This window comes from Somniosus microcephalus, chromosome 12 (genome assembly GCF_052327205.1).
Source record: "Somniosus microcephalus isolate GS21.2 chromosome 12, FLI_Smic_1.0, whole genome shotgun sequence".
Lineage (NCBI taxonomy): Eukaryota > Metazoa > Chordata > Chondrichthyes > Squaliformes > Somniosidae > Somniosus > Somniosus microcephalus.
The window spans coordinates 70,232,483-70,245,090 of record NC_140998.1 but is presented as its reverse complement, the minus strand read 5'-3'; the positions used below and the strand labels follow the sequence as shown (position 1 = coordinate 70,245,090).

The 12,608-nt window shown below is 46.3% G+C and overlaps 2 protein-coding genes across 7 annotated transcripts in view; one reads left to right on the top strand and one right to left on the bottom strand.

Annotated features, from left to right (window-relative positions):
- The window catches only part of zfyve21 (zinc finger, FYVE domain containing 21), a 37,265-nt gene extending 35,075 nt beyond the window's left edge, over positions 1–2,190 (bottom strand). The window contains exon 1 of one of the 4 annotated variants that reach the window (XM_086003074.1): positions 1,995–2,190. In XM_086003074.1, coding sequence (XP_085859200.1) covers positions 1,995–2,120 — 126 coding nt within the window. In that variant the 5' untranslated portion in view covers positions 2,121–2,190. The remainder of the gene's footprint in view (positions 1–1,994) is intronic. The other 3 variants (XM_086003075.1, XM_086003073.1, XM_086003076.1) reach the window with 3 other exon arrangements.
- A 227-nt stretch (positions 2,191–2,417) lies between these two features.
- xrcc3 (X-ray repair complementing 3) overlaps positions 2,418–12,608 on the top strand; it is a 29,994-nt gene continuing 19,803 nt past the window's right edge. For 2 of the 3 annotated variants that reach the window (XM_086003072.1, XM_086003070.1), the window contains exons 1-3: positions 2,749–2,962; positions 7,597–7,734; positions 9,487–9,699. In XM_086003072.1, coding sequence (XP_085859198.1) covers positions 2,908–2,962; positions 7,597–7,734; positions 9,487–9,699 — 406 coding nt within the window. In that variant the 5' untranslated portion in view covers positions 2,749–2,907. Of the gene's footprint in view, positions 2,638–2,748; positions 2,963–7,596; positions 7,735–9,486; positions 9,700–12,608 lie in introns of those variants that run through there. The other variant, XM_086003071.1, reaches the window with a different exon arrangement.

Here is a 12,608-nt window from a genome sequence, read left to right as displayed (position 1 = left end):
CCACCTAGATGGACAAGGGCAGCAGGCGCATAGGAACACCACCACCTCCAAGTTCCCCTCCAAGTCACACACCACCCTGACTTAGAAGGATATCGCCGATCCTTCATCGTTGCAGTCAAAATCATGGGACTCCCAACCTAACAGCACTGTGGGAGTACCTTAACCACATGGAGTGCAGCAGTTCAAGAAGGTGGCTCACCACCACCTTCTCAAGGGCAATTAGGGATGGGCAATAAATGCTGGCCTTGCCAGCAACGTCCACATCCCATAAACAAATTTCAAAAAAATCCCTGGTTTGTGTAGTTTGCTGATCTCAGATAAGGCAATGGGAGACACACTTGCCCTCAATGGTGTCCTGCATCAAGGAAAGGCAATAAATTCCCCACAGTTCCCACTAATCATCATCCAGTAATCTCTGCTGGATGTGTGCCAGTGTATAAATCGGCTGACAACAGGATCTGGATTGAGCTCAGCTAGATGCCCCCATGGTCAAATTGCCTGTCAAGATTCAATAATTGAGGTATCGCAGAACACCCAATAATGATGGAAACATATTGCAACAAGGAATCAATACCTTTAGAGAAGATTGAAGAATATTAGCAAGAAAAAAATATTGCATTTTAGCAACAGAATTAATTTGAGGCTGTTGGGGGCAAAGGTTTTGTTTAGCTTCCTGCAAACTTTATTTTGATTGTGGACAAACAGCAGACAAGTGATTGAATTACACAATTTAAACTGTGGTAATGTCAGGCTGTGCTAACTGCATCAAATGGTAAACAGATACTTTATTACATGCTGTTATCTTATTTATACAGCATTTACCTATACTTTTGACTGGTACATCACTTGGAACCTATTACTGATGGAGGCACAATTAAGAAATTTTTTTGCTTATATCACTATCTACTTAAGGAAATCCAGACAAATCAAAGTAGTACAAAAAAGGCATCAAGTGTTCTGGAATTGAGAGTCAATGTAGATACCTGTAAAGTGAGAAATCTAGCAGTTTTACCCCAGCATGTGCATTTGCAAATTTTATCTGTACATCTCTGCAGCAGCAATAACATGCTATCTACCAATAGGTGTTCCAGGTGGCTGAAGGAAGTGGCATTACACACACTCAAACATAGTAAATGGACTATGCTTTTTCCATTAGTCCTTGAGCTCAAATCCAGACCAAACTGATAGGTTGCATTGTCCCAGGTTGCATTGTCCCCTTTCCCAGCTATAGTGAGTTGAGTTTGTCCCCTTTCCCAGCTATAGTGAGTTGAGTTTGGATAGTCTTAACTTAGTTCCTACAGAGCATGGGTCATAGCACAGAACTGCCTACATTTTGGCACTAAATTGACATGACTCGCCCAGACAGTTGCATAAATTAAACACTGGGGCAGAAGGAGATACCCTCCCTCAGGATGGGGTTAAGGTAAATTGATGAGGCAAGTGGAAACTGACCTGGCTGGGAGTACTGGAAACATTGGGTACAAAAACAAGCGTTCATTCGCCAGGTCACAAGTTTATTGACCACGGAATAAAAAGTTTTTTTTACACTGGATCCAAAGTACTTAAACTTCAAAAGCTTCAGTTACTACAATGACACTGTAGTAAACTTCTGTAGGTGACATCACATTGTTTTTAATCCACCACTATCTATTTCTCACACAGAACAATTACTTTCAGAAACACAGAAAGACAAATAAAAACTTCAAAAGCAGGTCCGATGCAAATGATCGACAACGCACCCACTGCAACTTCGTTGGGACTAACCGAACCCCAACAGTTACAGGCAAGCCAACACGACAGACTCTATTCCGTGATGTTTCTGCAGTTGCATTCCTCGTCAGCTCTGTCAGCAGCAACACAAAACTACACTGTGGGACGGGACACCACGGAGCTGCCGAGTACGAAGCTGTTGTCCAGCCCCTGCCCCAACACAGTACCCGTTAATTAAAACAAGCGCTCAGTACCCCGCTAGAACACTCAGAAAGGCCGTGTACCTCTTTATCCGGAACCCACTGAGGCTCATCGAGCGAAAAAGGACTACAGAAAGCACCGTTTTCCGGCACCATGCGAAGCCCACTCGGACTACGCACCAATTTCTTCCCTTCGGTTGTAGCCGCCATATTGCCCGAGTGAACCACAACCTGCCTAGCACTATAGCCAATCAATTGCCAGGATTCTGTCACTACAGCCAATCAGCTGCCGGAAGTCTTCCACTACAGCTATCGCCTCAGCCAATCAACTAACTCGAATATGTTAAACTTCTGTCAGATAACGATTACCTTAGCCTATCAGATGTCTCCATCCCGTCAGAACCCACCCCTTCGTGTTAACCAATTATCTGTCAGAGTAATCACTATCAACCAATCACTTATTCAGCCCACTATATCAGCCAACCAACTATCGGATCCTTGTTACTCAGTCGATAGTCTTGCGTCTAGTTTAGCCAATGCCAGTTGGGTAGAGCAGAACTCGGGCAATCACGATTCTCTAAGATCGCTTTCAGCCAATCGCGTGTATTGTAAAACAGCCTCGCCGCACGGCTCCGAGCGGCAGGACCAATTTTGAGAGTTTGCAGGGTGAGAAAGAAGTGCATGCTTAATGGCTACAACACTAATGAGATGCTTAAGGAAGAGGGAGGTGGGAAACTTATTCAACGTAATGAGAACGTAGAACTATCTTACAGGCTATAATAGATGTTGTGATTGATTTATTAGTAAGATGAATTTACTGGATTTCCCTACATTGTAGTATGGCTAGCCCAGCGCGCGTTGGGGTGGGCGGGTTGCGGTGACCTGTGACCCGGCTGGCGCTCTAACGCTCAGCGCTCGAGCGCGGAGCCCCGCGGTCCCTGGGCTGGGTGGTGGCGGGTGCCCGGCCACTGGCTGTAGGAGGGGAGGGGAGACCGCAATGGACTGGGATCAGTTAGACCTCAATCCTAAAGTGGTAGTTGCAGTCCGGAGAGGTGAGTTTGTAAGTGAAGTTTTTTTTTAGATGCTGGAAATCGGAAACGAAAATGCTGGAAGCACTCAGCGGGTCAGGTAACATAAGTTAGAGGAGGTTCTTAATGTTAAAGGTGTGAACTAACTGGGAAACATAGAGCAGCATTTAAAAAAGGAACAGAACAAGGAAGGGGAAGGGGGTAGATATCACACGAAAGCAGAATGACCTGCAAAGTGTTTAAATAGAAAACAAGAGATGGTTAACTGGTTGAAGTGATATTAACACGAGACCATAGTAAGATGCATAATAAAATACATTTAATAGACACAGCTTGTGAGTAGCTGAAGTGGTGTTGGTGGGGAGGTCTGACATGGAAAACCAGGCAAAGTGGCCAAAATTAAGGTTTAAAGTTTATATCTAGGCCAGAGGGGTGCAAAGTGCAAAATAGAAAGATATGGTGCTATTTTAAAAATTTGCTTTTTGGATCTGGGCGTTGCTGACGAGGCCAGCATTTATTGCCCATCCCTAGTTGCCTTGAGAAAGTGCTGGTGAGTTGCTTTCTTCAATTGCTGTAGTCTCTGTAGTGAGGCTACTCCCACAGTGCTGTTAGGGAGGAAGTGCCAGGATTTTGACCCAGCAACGATGAAGGATCGGCGATATACTTCTAAGTCAGGATGGTGTGTGACTTGGAGGTGGTGGTGTTCCCATACGCCTGCTGCCCTTGTCCTTCTAGGTGGAAGAGGTCGTGGGTTTGGAAGGTGCTGTCTAAGAAGCCTTGGCGAGTTGCTGCAGTGCATCTTGTAGATGGTACACACTGCAGATACGGTGCGCCAGTGGTGGAGGGAGTGAATGTTTAAGGTGGTGGATGGGGTGCCAATCAAGCGGGCTGCTTTGTCCTAGATGGTGTCGAGCTTCTTGAGTGTTGTTGGAGCTGCACTCATCCAGACAAGTGGAGAGTATTCCATCACACTCCTGACTTGTGCCTTGTAGATGGTGAAAAGCTTTGACCACGCTCGATCAGCTCCGATGGACTGGTCGCATCATCTGCATGCCCGATACGAGACTCCCAAAACAAGCGCTCTAGTCGGAGCTCCGACACGGCAAGAGAGTCCCAGGTTGGCAGAGGAAACGCTTCAAGGACACCCTCAAAGCCTCCTTGAAAAAGTGCAACATCCCCACTGACACCTGGGAATCCCTGGCCGAAGACCGCACGAAGTGGAGGAGAAGCATCCGGGAAGGCGCCGAACACTGCTGGGAGCAAGCGGAAGCCAAGGAGTGCATGTCAACCCAAGCACCCCACCCACCCGCCCCTTCAACCACCGTCTGCCCCACCTGTGATCGAGACTGTCGGCCCCGCGTTGGACTCATCAGTCACCTGAGAACTCGTTTTTAATGTGGAAGCAAGTCATCCTCGGTTCCGAGGGACTGCCTAAGAGAAGAGGAGATGGTGGAAAGGCTTTGGGGAGTCAGGAGGTGAGACACTCGTCACAGAATACCTAGCCTCTGATCAGCTCTTGTTGCCACAGTACTTTTGTGATGGGGGATTTGGCGATGGTAATGCCGTTGACTGTCAAGGAGAGGTGGTTAGACTCTCGCTTGTTGGAGATAATTATTGCCTGGCACTTCTGTGTTGTGAATATTACCTGCCACTTATCAGCGCAAGCCTGAATGTCGTCCAGGTCTTCTTGCATGCGGGCATGGACTGCTTCATTATCTGAGGAGTTGTGAATGGTGCTGAACACTGTGCTGTCATCAGCGAACATCCCCCATTTCTGACCTTATGTTGGAGGACAGTCATTGATGAAGCAGCTGAAGATGGTTGGGCCTAGGACACTGCCCTGAGGAACTCCTGCAGCAATGCCCTGCGGCTGTGATGATTGACCTTCAATCACCACAACCATCTTCCTTTGTGCTAGTTATGACTCCAGCCAGTGGAGTGTTTTCCCCCTGATTCCCATTGACTTCAGTTTTACTAGGGCTCCTTGATGCCACACTCGGTCAAATGCTGCCTTGATGTCAAGTGCAGTCACTCAGCTCCCCTCTGGAATTCAGTTCCTTTGTCCATGTTTGGACCAAGGCTGTAATGAGGTTGGGAGCCTAGTGGTCTTGGCAGAGCCCAGACTGGGCATCATTGAGAAGGTTATTGGTGAGTAAGTGCCGCTTGATAGCACTGTCAATGACATCTTCCATCACTTTGCTGATGATTGAGAGTAGACTGATGGAGCGGTAATTGGCCGGGTTGGCTTTGTCCTGCTTTTTATGGACCGGACCTACCTGGGCTGTTTTCCACATTGTCGGATAGATGCCAGTGTTGTAGCTGTACTGTAACGGCTTGGCTAGAGGCGCAGCTAGTTCTGGAGCACAAGTCTTCAGCACAATAGCTGGGATGTCGTCGGGGGGGGGGGGCCATAGTTTTTGCTGTATCCAGTATGCTCAGCGGTTTCTTGCTATCACGTGGAGTGAATCGAATTGGCTGAAGACTGGCTTCTGTGATGGTGGGGACCTCTGGAGTAGGCTGATATGGATCATCCACTTGGCACTTCTGGTTGGAGATGGTTGCAAACACTTCAGCCTTGTCTTTTGCACTCACGTGCTGGGCTCCACCATCATTGAGGATGGGGATATTCATGATGCCGCCTCCTCCTCCTGTTAGTTGTTTGATGGTCCACCCCCATTCACGACTGGATGTGGCAGGACTGTAGAGCTTTGATCTGATCTGTTGATTGTGGGATCGCTTAGCCCTATCTATAGCATGCTGCTTCTTTTTAGCATGCCTGTGTTGCAGCTTCCCCAGGTTGGCACCTCATTTTTAGGTACGCCTGGTGCTGCTCCTGGCATGCTCTTCTACTCCTTTATTGAACTAGGGTTGGTCCCCTGGCTTGATGGTAATGGTAGAGTGAGGGATATGCCGGGCCATGAGGTTACAGATTGTGGTGGAATACAATTCTGCTGCTGATGGCCCACAGCGCCTTGTGGATGCCCTGTTTTGAGCTGCTAGATCTGTTCTGAATCTATCCCATTTAGCACCGTGGTAGTGCCACACAACACGATGGAGGGTGTCCTCAGTGTGAAGACGGGACTTTGTCTCCACAATGACTGAGCTGTGGTCACTGCTACCAATACTGTAATGGACCGATGCATCTGCGACAGGTAGAATGGTGAGGACGAGGTCAAATAGGTTTTTCCCTCGTGTTGATTCTCTCACCACCTGTTGCAGGCCCAGACTGGCAGTCATGTCCTTCAGGGCTCGGTCAGTAGTGGTGCTCCCGAGCCACTCTTGGTGATGGACATTGAAGTCCCACACCCAGAGTGCATTCTGCCCTTGCTACTCAGTGCTTCAAGTGGTGTTCAACATGGAGTATGGATTCATCAGGTGAGGGAGGGCGGTAGGTGGTAATCAGCAGGCGGTTTCCTTGCCAATGCTTGACCTGAAGCTATGAGACTTCATGGGGTCCGGAGTCAATGTTGAGGACTCCCAGGGCCACTCCTTCCCGACTATATACTGCTGATCCGCCACCCCTGGTGGGTCTGTCCTGCCGGTGGGACAGGACATACCCAGGGATGGTGATGGAGTTTGGGACATTGGCTGAAAGATATGATTCTGTGAGTATGACTGTTAGGCTGTTGCTTAACTAGTCTGTGGGACAGCTCTCCCAATTTTGGCACAAGTCCCCAGATGTTGGTGAGGAGGGCATTGCAGGGTTGACTGGGCTGGGTGTGCCGTTGCCGTGTCTGTAACCGAGGTCGATGCAGGGTGGTCCGTCCGGTTTCATTCTTCTGTTTCATAGCAGTTAGTTACAATGACTTACTAGGTCATTTCAGAGGGCAGTTAAGAGTCAACCACATTGCTGTGGGTCTGGAGTCACATAGGCCAGACCAGGTAAGGACAGCAGATTTCCTTCCCTGAAAGACATTAGTGAACCTCAAACTGGCGCTGAGCTTAACTGGAACATTGTAGAAGGTCAAAAACAGAGGTCAGAGTAATGGGGAAGATATGTGGTGTGGGACTAATACAAATACTGTCCTTGGGGAGCAGATGGAAGGGAGGGGCTGGGAAAAGGAATGAGGAGTAAATGTCACAATTAGCCAAACAACATTCACCATCCATAAGAAATGGGGTAAGGAAATGCCATTGGGCCAATCACCGGTAGCAGTGACTATGATAGCAGTGGTAGGTTATAGGTTATCTGCTGGAATTCCTCATTGCCAGTTATCAGTCTGAGTCAGGACATCGTGAGGGGCGGGGGGGTGCTTCAGGTTATGAGGTACTTCACCAGAGAGAAGGGGAAAGGAAAACCAGACGACAAGATAATCTGTAATACTTGACCAGTTCCCAGTGGCTTGCTTCAAAGGAACAGATTGTCTAATTTTGGTTGGGGATTCGCATATGCAAGTTGATAGTGTGCTGTGGGTCTGTTTTATTTACTAGGTATTTTAATTGTTTTACTCTGAATAAAAGGAGTAGAGTTTTAAGTTACTTTGCTATAAGAAAATTTACTGCTAGCTACCCATTATTGTATACAGAATCTGTAACTGTGGGCATGAGTGTTTACCAAATGCCAATACAGTGGCAGTTTCTTGTCCTGTTTGTCATAGTCATGTGTGTCCGACAGTGCTCTTTATTTTAAAAAAATAACTAACTTTTTTTTCCCATAGCAAACATCCAATCAATAAAAGAGATCTTGAGTCTTTCGGGACCAGATCTGCAGAGACTCACTAAACTGTCCAGTCCTGATGTGCAGTATTTGCATAAAACCGTTGCAGCAGCAATAAAGAGTGATCCAGTGGTAACAGGTGTGTAAAAGATAGAGTGCAACATAAATTGCTACAGGATCGAAAATCATATACCAACGTAACATTCAAAATAATCTTGAAGACAAGTTTTAACTAATTAATACATCTTTATAAGACATTGATATTTCAGAGTTTTACAATGAACCTTTTAAAGTTCTGTGTAATTTAGATGGCTTCAATTAAATATTTTTTGATGAACAGACTTTCCACAAACACACTTATTTATGTCACATTATTGAGTGATTTATTTTCAGCTTGAATCTTATGATTTATTACATTTTAAAAATTGGTAAGCACCAAGCTTTATAGAGCTTGGCTATAATGCCAATATAATTTATGTTCCACGTTTTATGAATGTACCTTCATACAGCAGAGTGTGATGAGCTTGGCTATGAGGTGTTGAGTTTATCTTCATTGGAGAGAAGATGATTGTGGGAGTTGTGATTTCAGTTTCGACAATGCTGCGAGACTTGGATAATATTTGTAAATAGAAATAGATTATTATACTGGAAATGTGAACACAAAACTTGGTACGGCTCACCTAACAGCTTAGTGGGTAAATGCACTGTCTGTGATATTGAACCGTATATAAAAGGTTCAATCCATAGTCTGCGCTCAAAGTTAGTCTCTGCTGGTGCAGCAGTTATTGTGCTACAGTTAGCCTCTTTGCACCCAAGCAAGGGAGGGGCAAATCAGCAAGTGCTCTATCCTGATTGCTTTCCAGTGAACCTCCATGTGGATGTCAGGTGAGAAAAGAGTTGGGCTCAGCCATATTGACCTTTGTGGTTTAGCAGGTTCCTGAAACTCACTGTGCAGGGTCACACATGAAGAACAGCTACTGGGTGAGATGCTTGTGGACAGCCAGTGCATGTGAAATTGTACTCCAGCAGGAGTCTACACCTTCAAGAATGAGGAAAGAAAATGGAAGGACGCAACAAAAAAAAAAAGAGGGTGGAAACAAAACTCGTTTGATAAAGCATTTATAAAAATGCTTGTTGCAGTAGTGGATTTGTGGAACAGACACCCTGTAAAAGCAGTTGATGCCATGTCAATTAACTCCTTTGGGATTGGGAGAGGTTCTTCAAATAGGTATAGACTGGGATCATCAAATACTCCATGGGAGACTTTGGTTCCTGTACCTCTGAAGTCAGGGAAGAAGTTGAAGAGAGAAGTGGGCCATTGTCTGTGAAAAGCAGTAAACTGGCTGAATAGTGGAGATATGAGGTTGGCTAAATAATCTGGATTATTTATCATAAACCAGGCAGCCAAGAGTTCACTGCTTGTTAGAATATTAACAAACTGCACTAGAGTGGTTTCTGCCTGCAATTCCTGATCTCGTAAGCAAGTTCATTTGTTCTTAAATGGATGATTGGGAGACACCAAGAGAAGGAATGTTGGCTGGTGAGTTGATTCTTTAGTCTTGCACACCTAGTAGCAATGTGGAGAGTGACATTAGCCAATACAGTGATTGTCTGCTTTCCTGCCTGTTCTCTTGGCTAGATAATAATAAATGTGATATAAAGCAACATAAGTAACAAGAAAGGGCCAAAAAAAGGCTTTAAAGTATAAGCAGGGGGAAAGAGAATAACACTAAAATATTGAGACATCAATCTTGAGTGCTTATAACCCTGCTTTTATTTGTGTATCGATTTAGTCTTTAACTGTTTAAGCTTTTGTTTCCAACAAATTAAAAACTGTAATTTTACACGTGCAATAATGCAAGCTTTTTGTTCTACGTTGTTTCTTCCCCAGCGCTCCAGATATACAATGGAGAATGTCCTTTTCCGACTCAGAACCAAAAACTTAGCATGGGTTGCCCAGTACTGGACTTGCTACTTGGAGGCGGAATTCCATTAATGGGAATTACTGAGATTGTTGGTGAGAGTTCAGCAGGGAAGACTCAAATCTGCATGCAGCTCTGTCTGTCTGTACAATACCCATATAGCTATGGTGGACAAGAAGCAGGTAAAACACTGTTTTGGTCATATGGTTTATTCTTTCAATTCAGTATTGTATGAGTTAGATTATTAGGCTATGAAGCAAAGCTAAGGAAGGTAAATCTATTCTCACTGGGGTGTAATGTGTAACGTCGGTGTAATGTGTAACGTCTGTGTAACTGAGACACGGACTGCAGGAGTTGGTTATAACAGGTGTTTACTGAATGGAGACAAAACTGGAACTACTATACAAAGTTACTGCACGGGCTTATATACCGGGGTGGTCACTACTGGTACTGCAGTATACAGGGGCTGCAGAATATAGTTCCTCCTTCAAAGTACATACACTACAATTCCTCCCCTTTTAGCTAAACAGTACATAACATTCGATTTAATAATTAAATAACATATTTACAATTACAGTTGCTATATACATTAGCTGAAGTTAAGCAATTATAAATTCAGTCTTTGAGGAGGCTTCCTGATTCTGTCCGGATAACGCCTTTTTGGGGTATCCGGTTCTTCTGGCAAAGTTGATTCGGGATCAATGTCGTTGTTTGGTTCGTCTGCTTCCAATATCACCGATTCTGAGGTAGATGCAATTGGTACTTTGGTTTCATCACCAGGTGTATCTGATCGTGGTGTGGATTTGACGTTTTCCAGTGACTCTAGAATCTGGTCAGCATGGCGTCTTACAATGCTCTCTCCAACGTCCACGGTATACATTAGAGGTCCTTGCTGTGTGCAGATCGTTCCTGGCTGCCATTTCTCTGTGCGGTAGTCCCGGGCCAAAACTGGTTGACCTATCTTAAAACTCCTGGTTGGCCTTTCATTCATATTCTGAAGCTGCCTGTTCTCCACATCTCTTCTGATGTTTGGCTTAACCAAATCCAAGCGGCATCTTAGTCTTCGATTGAAGAACATCATGGCTGGAGTTTGGTTGGTAACCGCATGTGTTGCATTCCGGTAGGCAAACAAGAAGTTATCCACCTTGTGTTGTAGGGGTATGTCTTCATTACACATTGCCTTGATAGCCTTCTTGAATATTTGAACGAACCTCTGTCAATCCATTGGTGGCTGGATGATATGGGGCGGATGTGTAATGCTTAACACCATTGTTCTTTAAGAACCTCCGGAACTCTTCAAACACAAACTGTGGTCCATTGTCGGAGCAAATCTGTTCAGGCAGCCCATTTCTGGCGAATATGGTTCGTAAGACTGTGATGGTTTTTTCTGTGGTGGTTGAGGACATTTTTATTACCTCTGGCCACTTTGGATGTGCATACACCGCAATTAAAAACATCGAGTCCATAAATGGACCAGCAAAATCAATGGGCACCCTTTGCCATGGAGATGAGGGCCACTCCCATGGATGTAGAGGGGCTTGTGGTGGGGCGTTTTGGACCTTCTGGCATCCTGTACAGCTCTTGGTCATCTCTTCGATTTCTCTATCGATTCCCGGCCACCACACAAACGCTCTGGCTAAGTTCTTCATTTTTACCCCTCCCAGATGACCCTCATGAAGCTCATTGAGCACTCTATCCTTCAATTTGGGTGGAATTACTACTCTGGATCCACACATCAAGGTTCCTCGGCACACTGACAGCTGTTCTCTTCTCGGCGAGAATGCTGGCAACAGTGGTTCGCCATGTGCTGGCCATCGCTTCACCGTTTAAATCATAGACCCTGGAGAGTGTCGGGTCATTTTGTGTTTCCTTTTCTATGTTTGCATTCGTCACAGGTAGACATTCGACTATGGTCGAGTGGAATATCTCCACCGGATCCACTGCAGGTGCTGCTTTCACCATCGGCAACGGTAGGCGCGACAATCCATCAGCATTCCCATGCTGTTTAGTTCCTTTGTACTCGATGTCATATTGGTGTGCCCCTAGGAAAAGGGACCACCTCTGTAGCCGTTGTGCTGTCATTATCGGTGATATACCTATCAATTCATTCCATGAAAAGCGACGAGTTAAGATAGTAACTATAGGTTTTTATTGGCTAAATAACAGAGCCCACCCTCGTGGGTGATCGGTTCCAACAAGGAAGAATACTAGCCAAGCGGTCACCTTTATACCTGGGCAAGCAGGCGGAGCCATGGGCGGAGTCAGCTGAGGTATGCCTAGGTATAACAGCGTGCGTGGCAAGAGGTAACCTTGTGTAGTGATAACAACAGTGTAACAATAGTGAACGGTTGTGAACGGTAACAGTGGTTTACCATATTCACCCCTTGTTTAAAATTGAGTCCGGCGGGGTGAAGTGTACTACCAGTTCGTGTATGTCAGTCTCTCAGGAGGCCTCGTAAGCCTTTCTGATCGGCGCGGCGGCGATGGTGTCGTATCCGATGTTAATGCTGGTGTCTGCGTGGTCGACGAAGGCTCCTGGGGTTCCGGCATGGATTTGGGGGAGTGGTATCTCAGGGGTGCCCGAGGGTGCGAGGTCTCTCAAGGAGACGGTGTCCTCCCGCCCGTCTGGGTATGCCACATAGGCGTACTGGGGGTTGGCGTGCAGGAGGTCCACCCTCTCGACCAGGGGGTCCGTTTTATGGGCCCTCACGTGCTTCCGCAGCAAGACGGGCCCCGGAGAAGTCAGCCATGTTGGTAGCGAGGTTCCCGTAGTCGACTTCCTGGGGAAAACAAACATTCGTTCATGGGGGGGTGGCGTTAATGGCAGTGCAAAGCAGTGACCGGATGGAATGGAGTGCTGCCGGGAGGACTTCCTGCCAGCGAGAGATTGGGAGGCCCTTAGACTTTAGGGCTAAGAGGACGGCCTTCCAAACTGTCGCGTTTTCTCTTTCCACCTGGCCGTTCCCCCGGGGGTTGTAGCTGGTGGTCCTGCTCGCAGCAATACCTCTCGCGAGCAGGAACTGGCGAAGTTCCTCGCTCATGAAGGATGCGCCCCGGTCGCTATGTATATAGTTCGGGAACCCGAACAAGG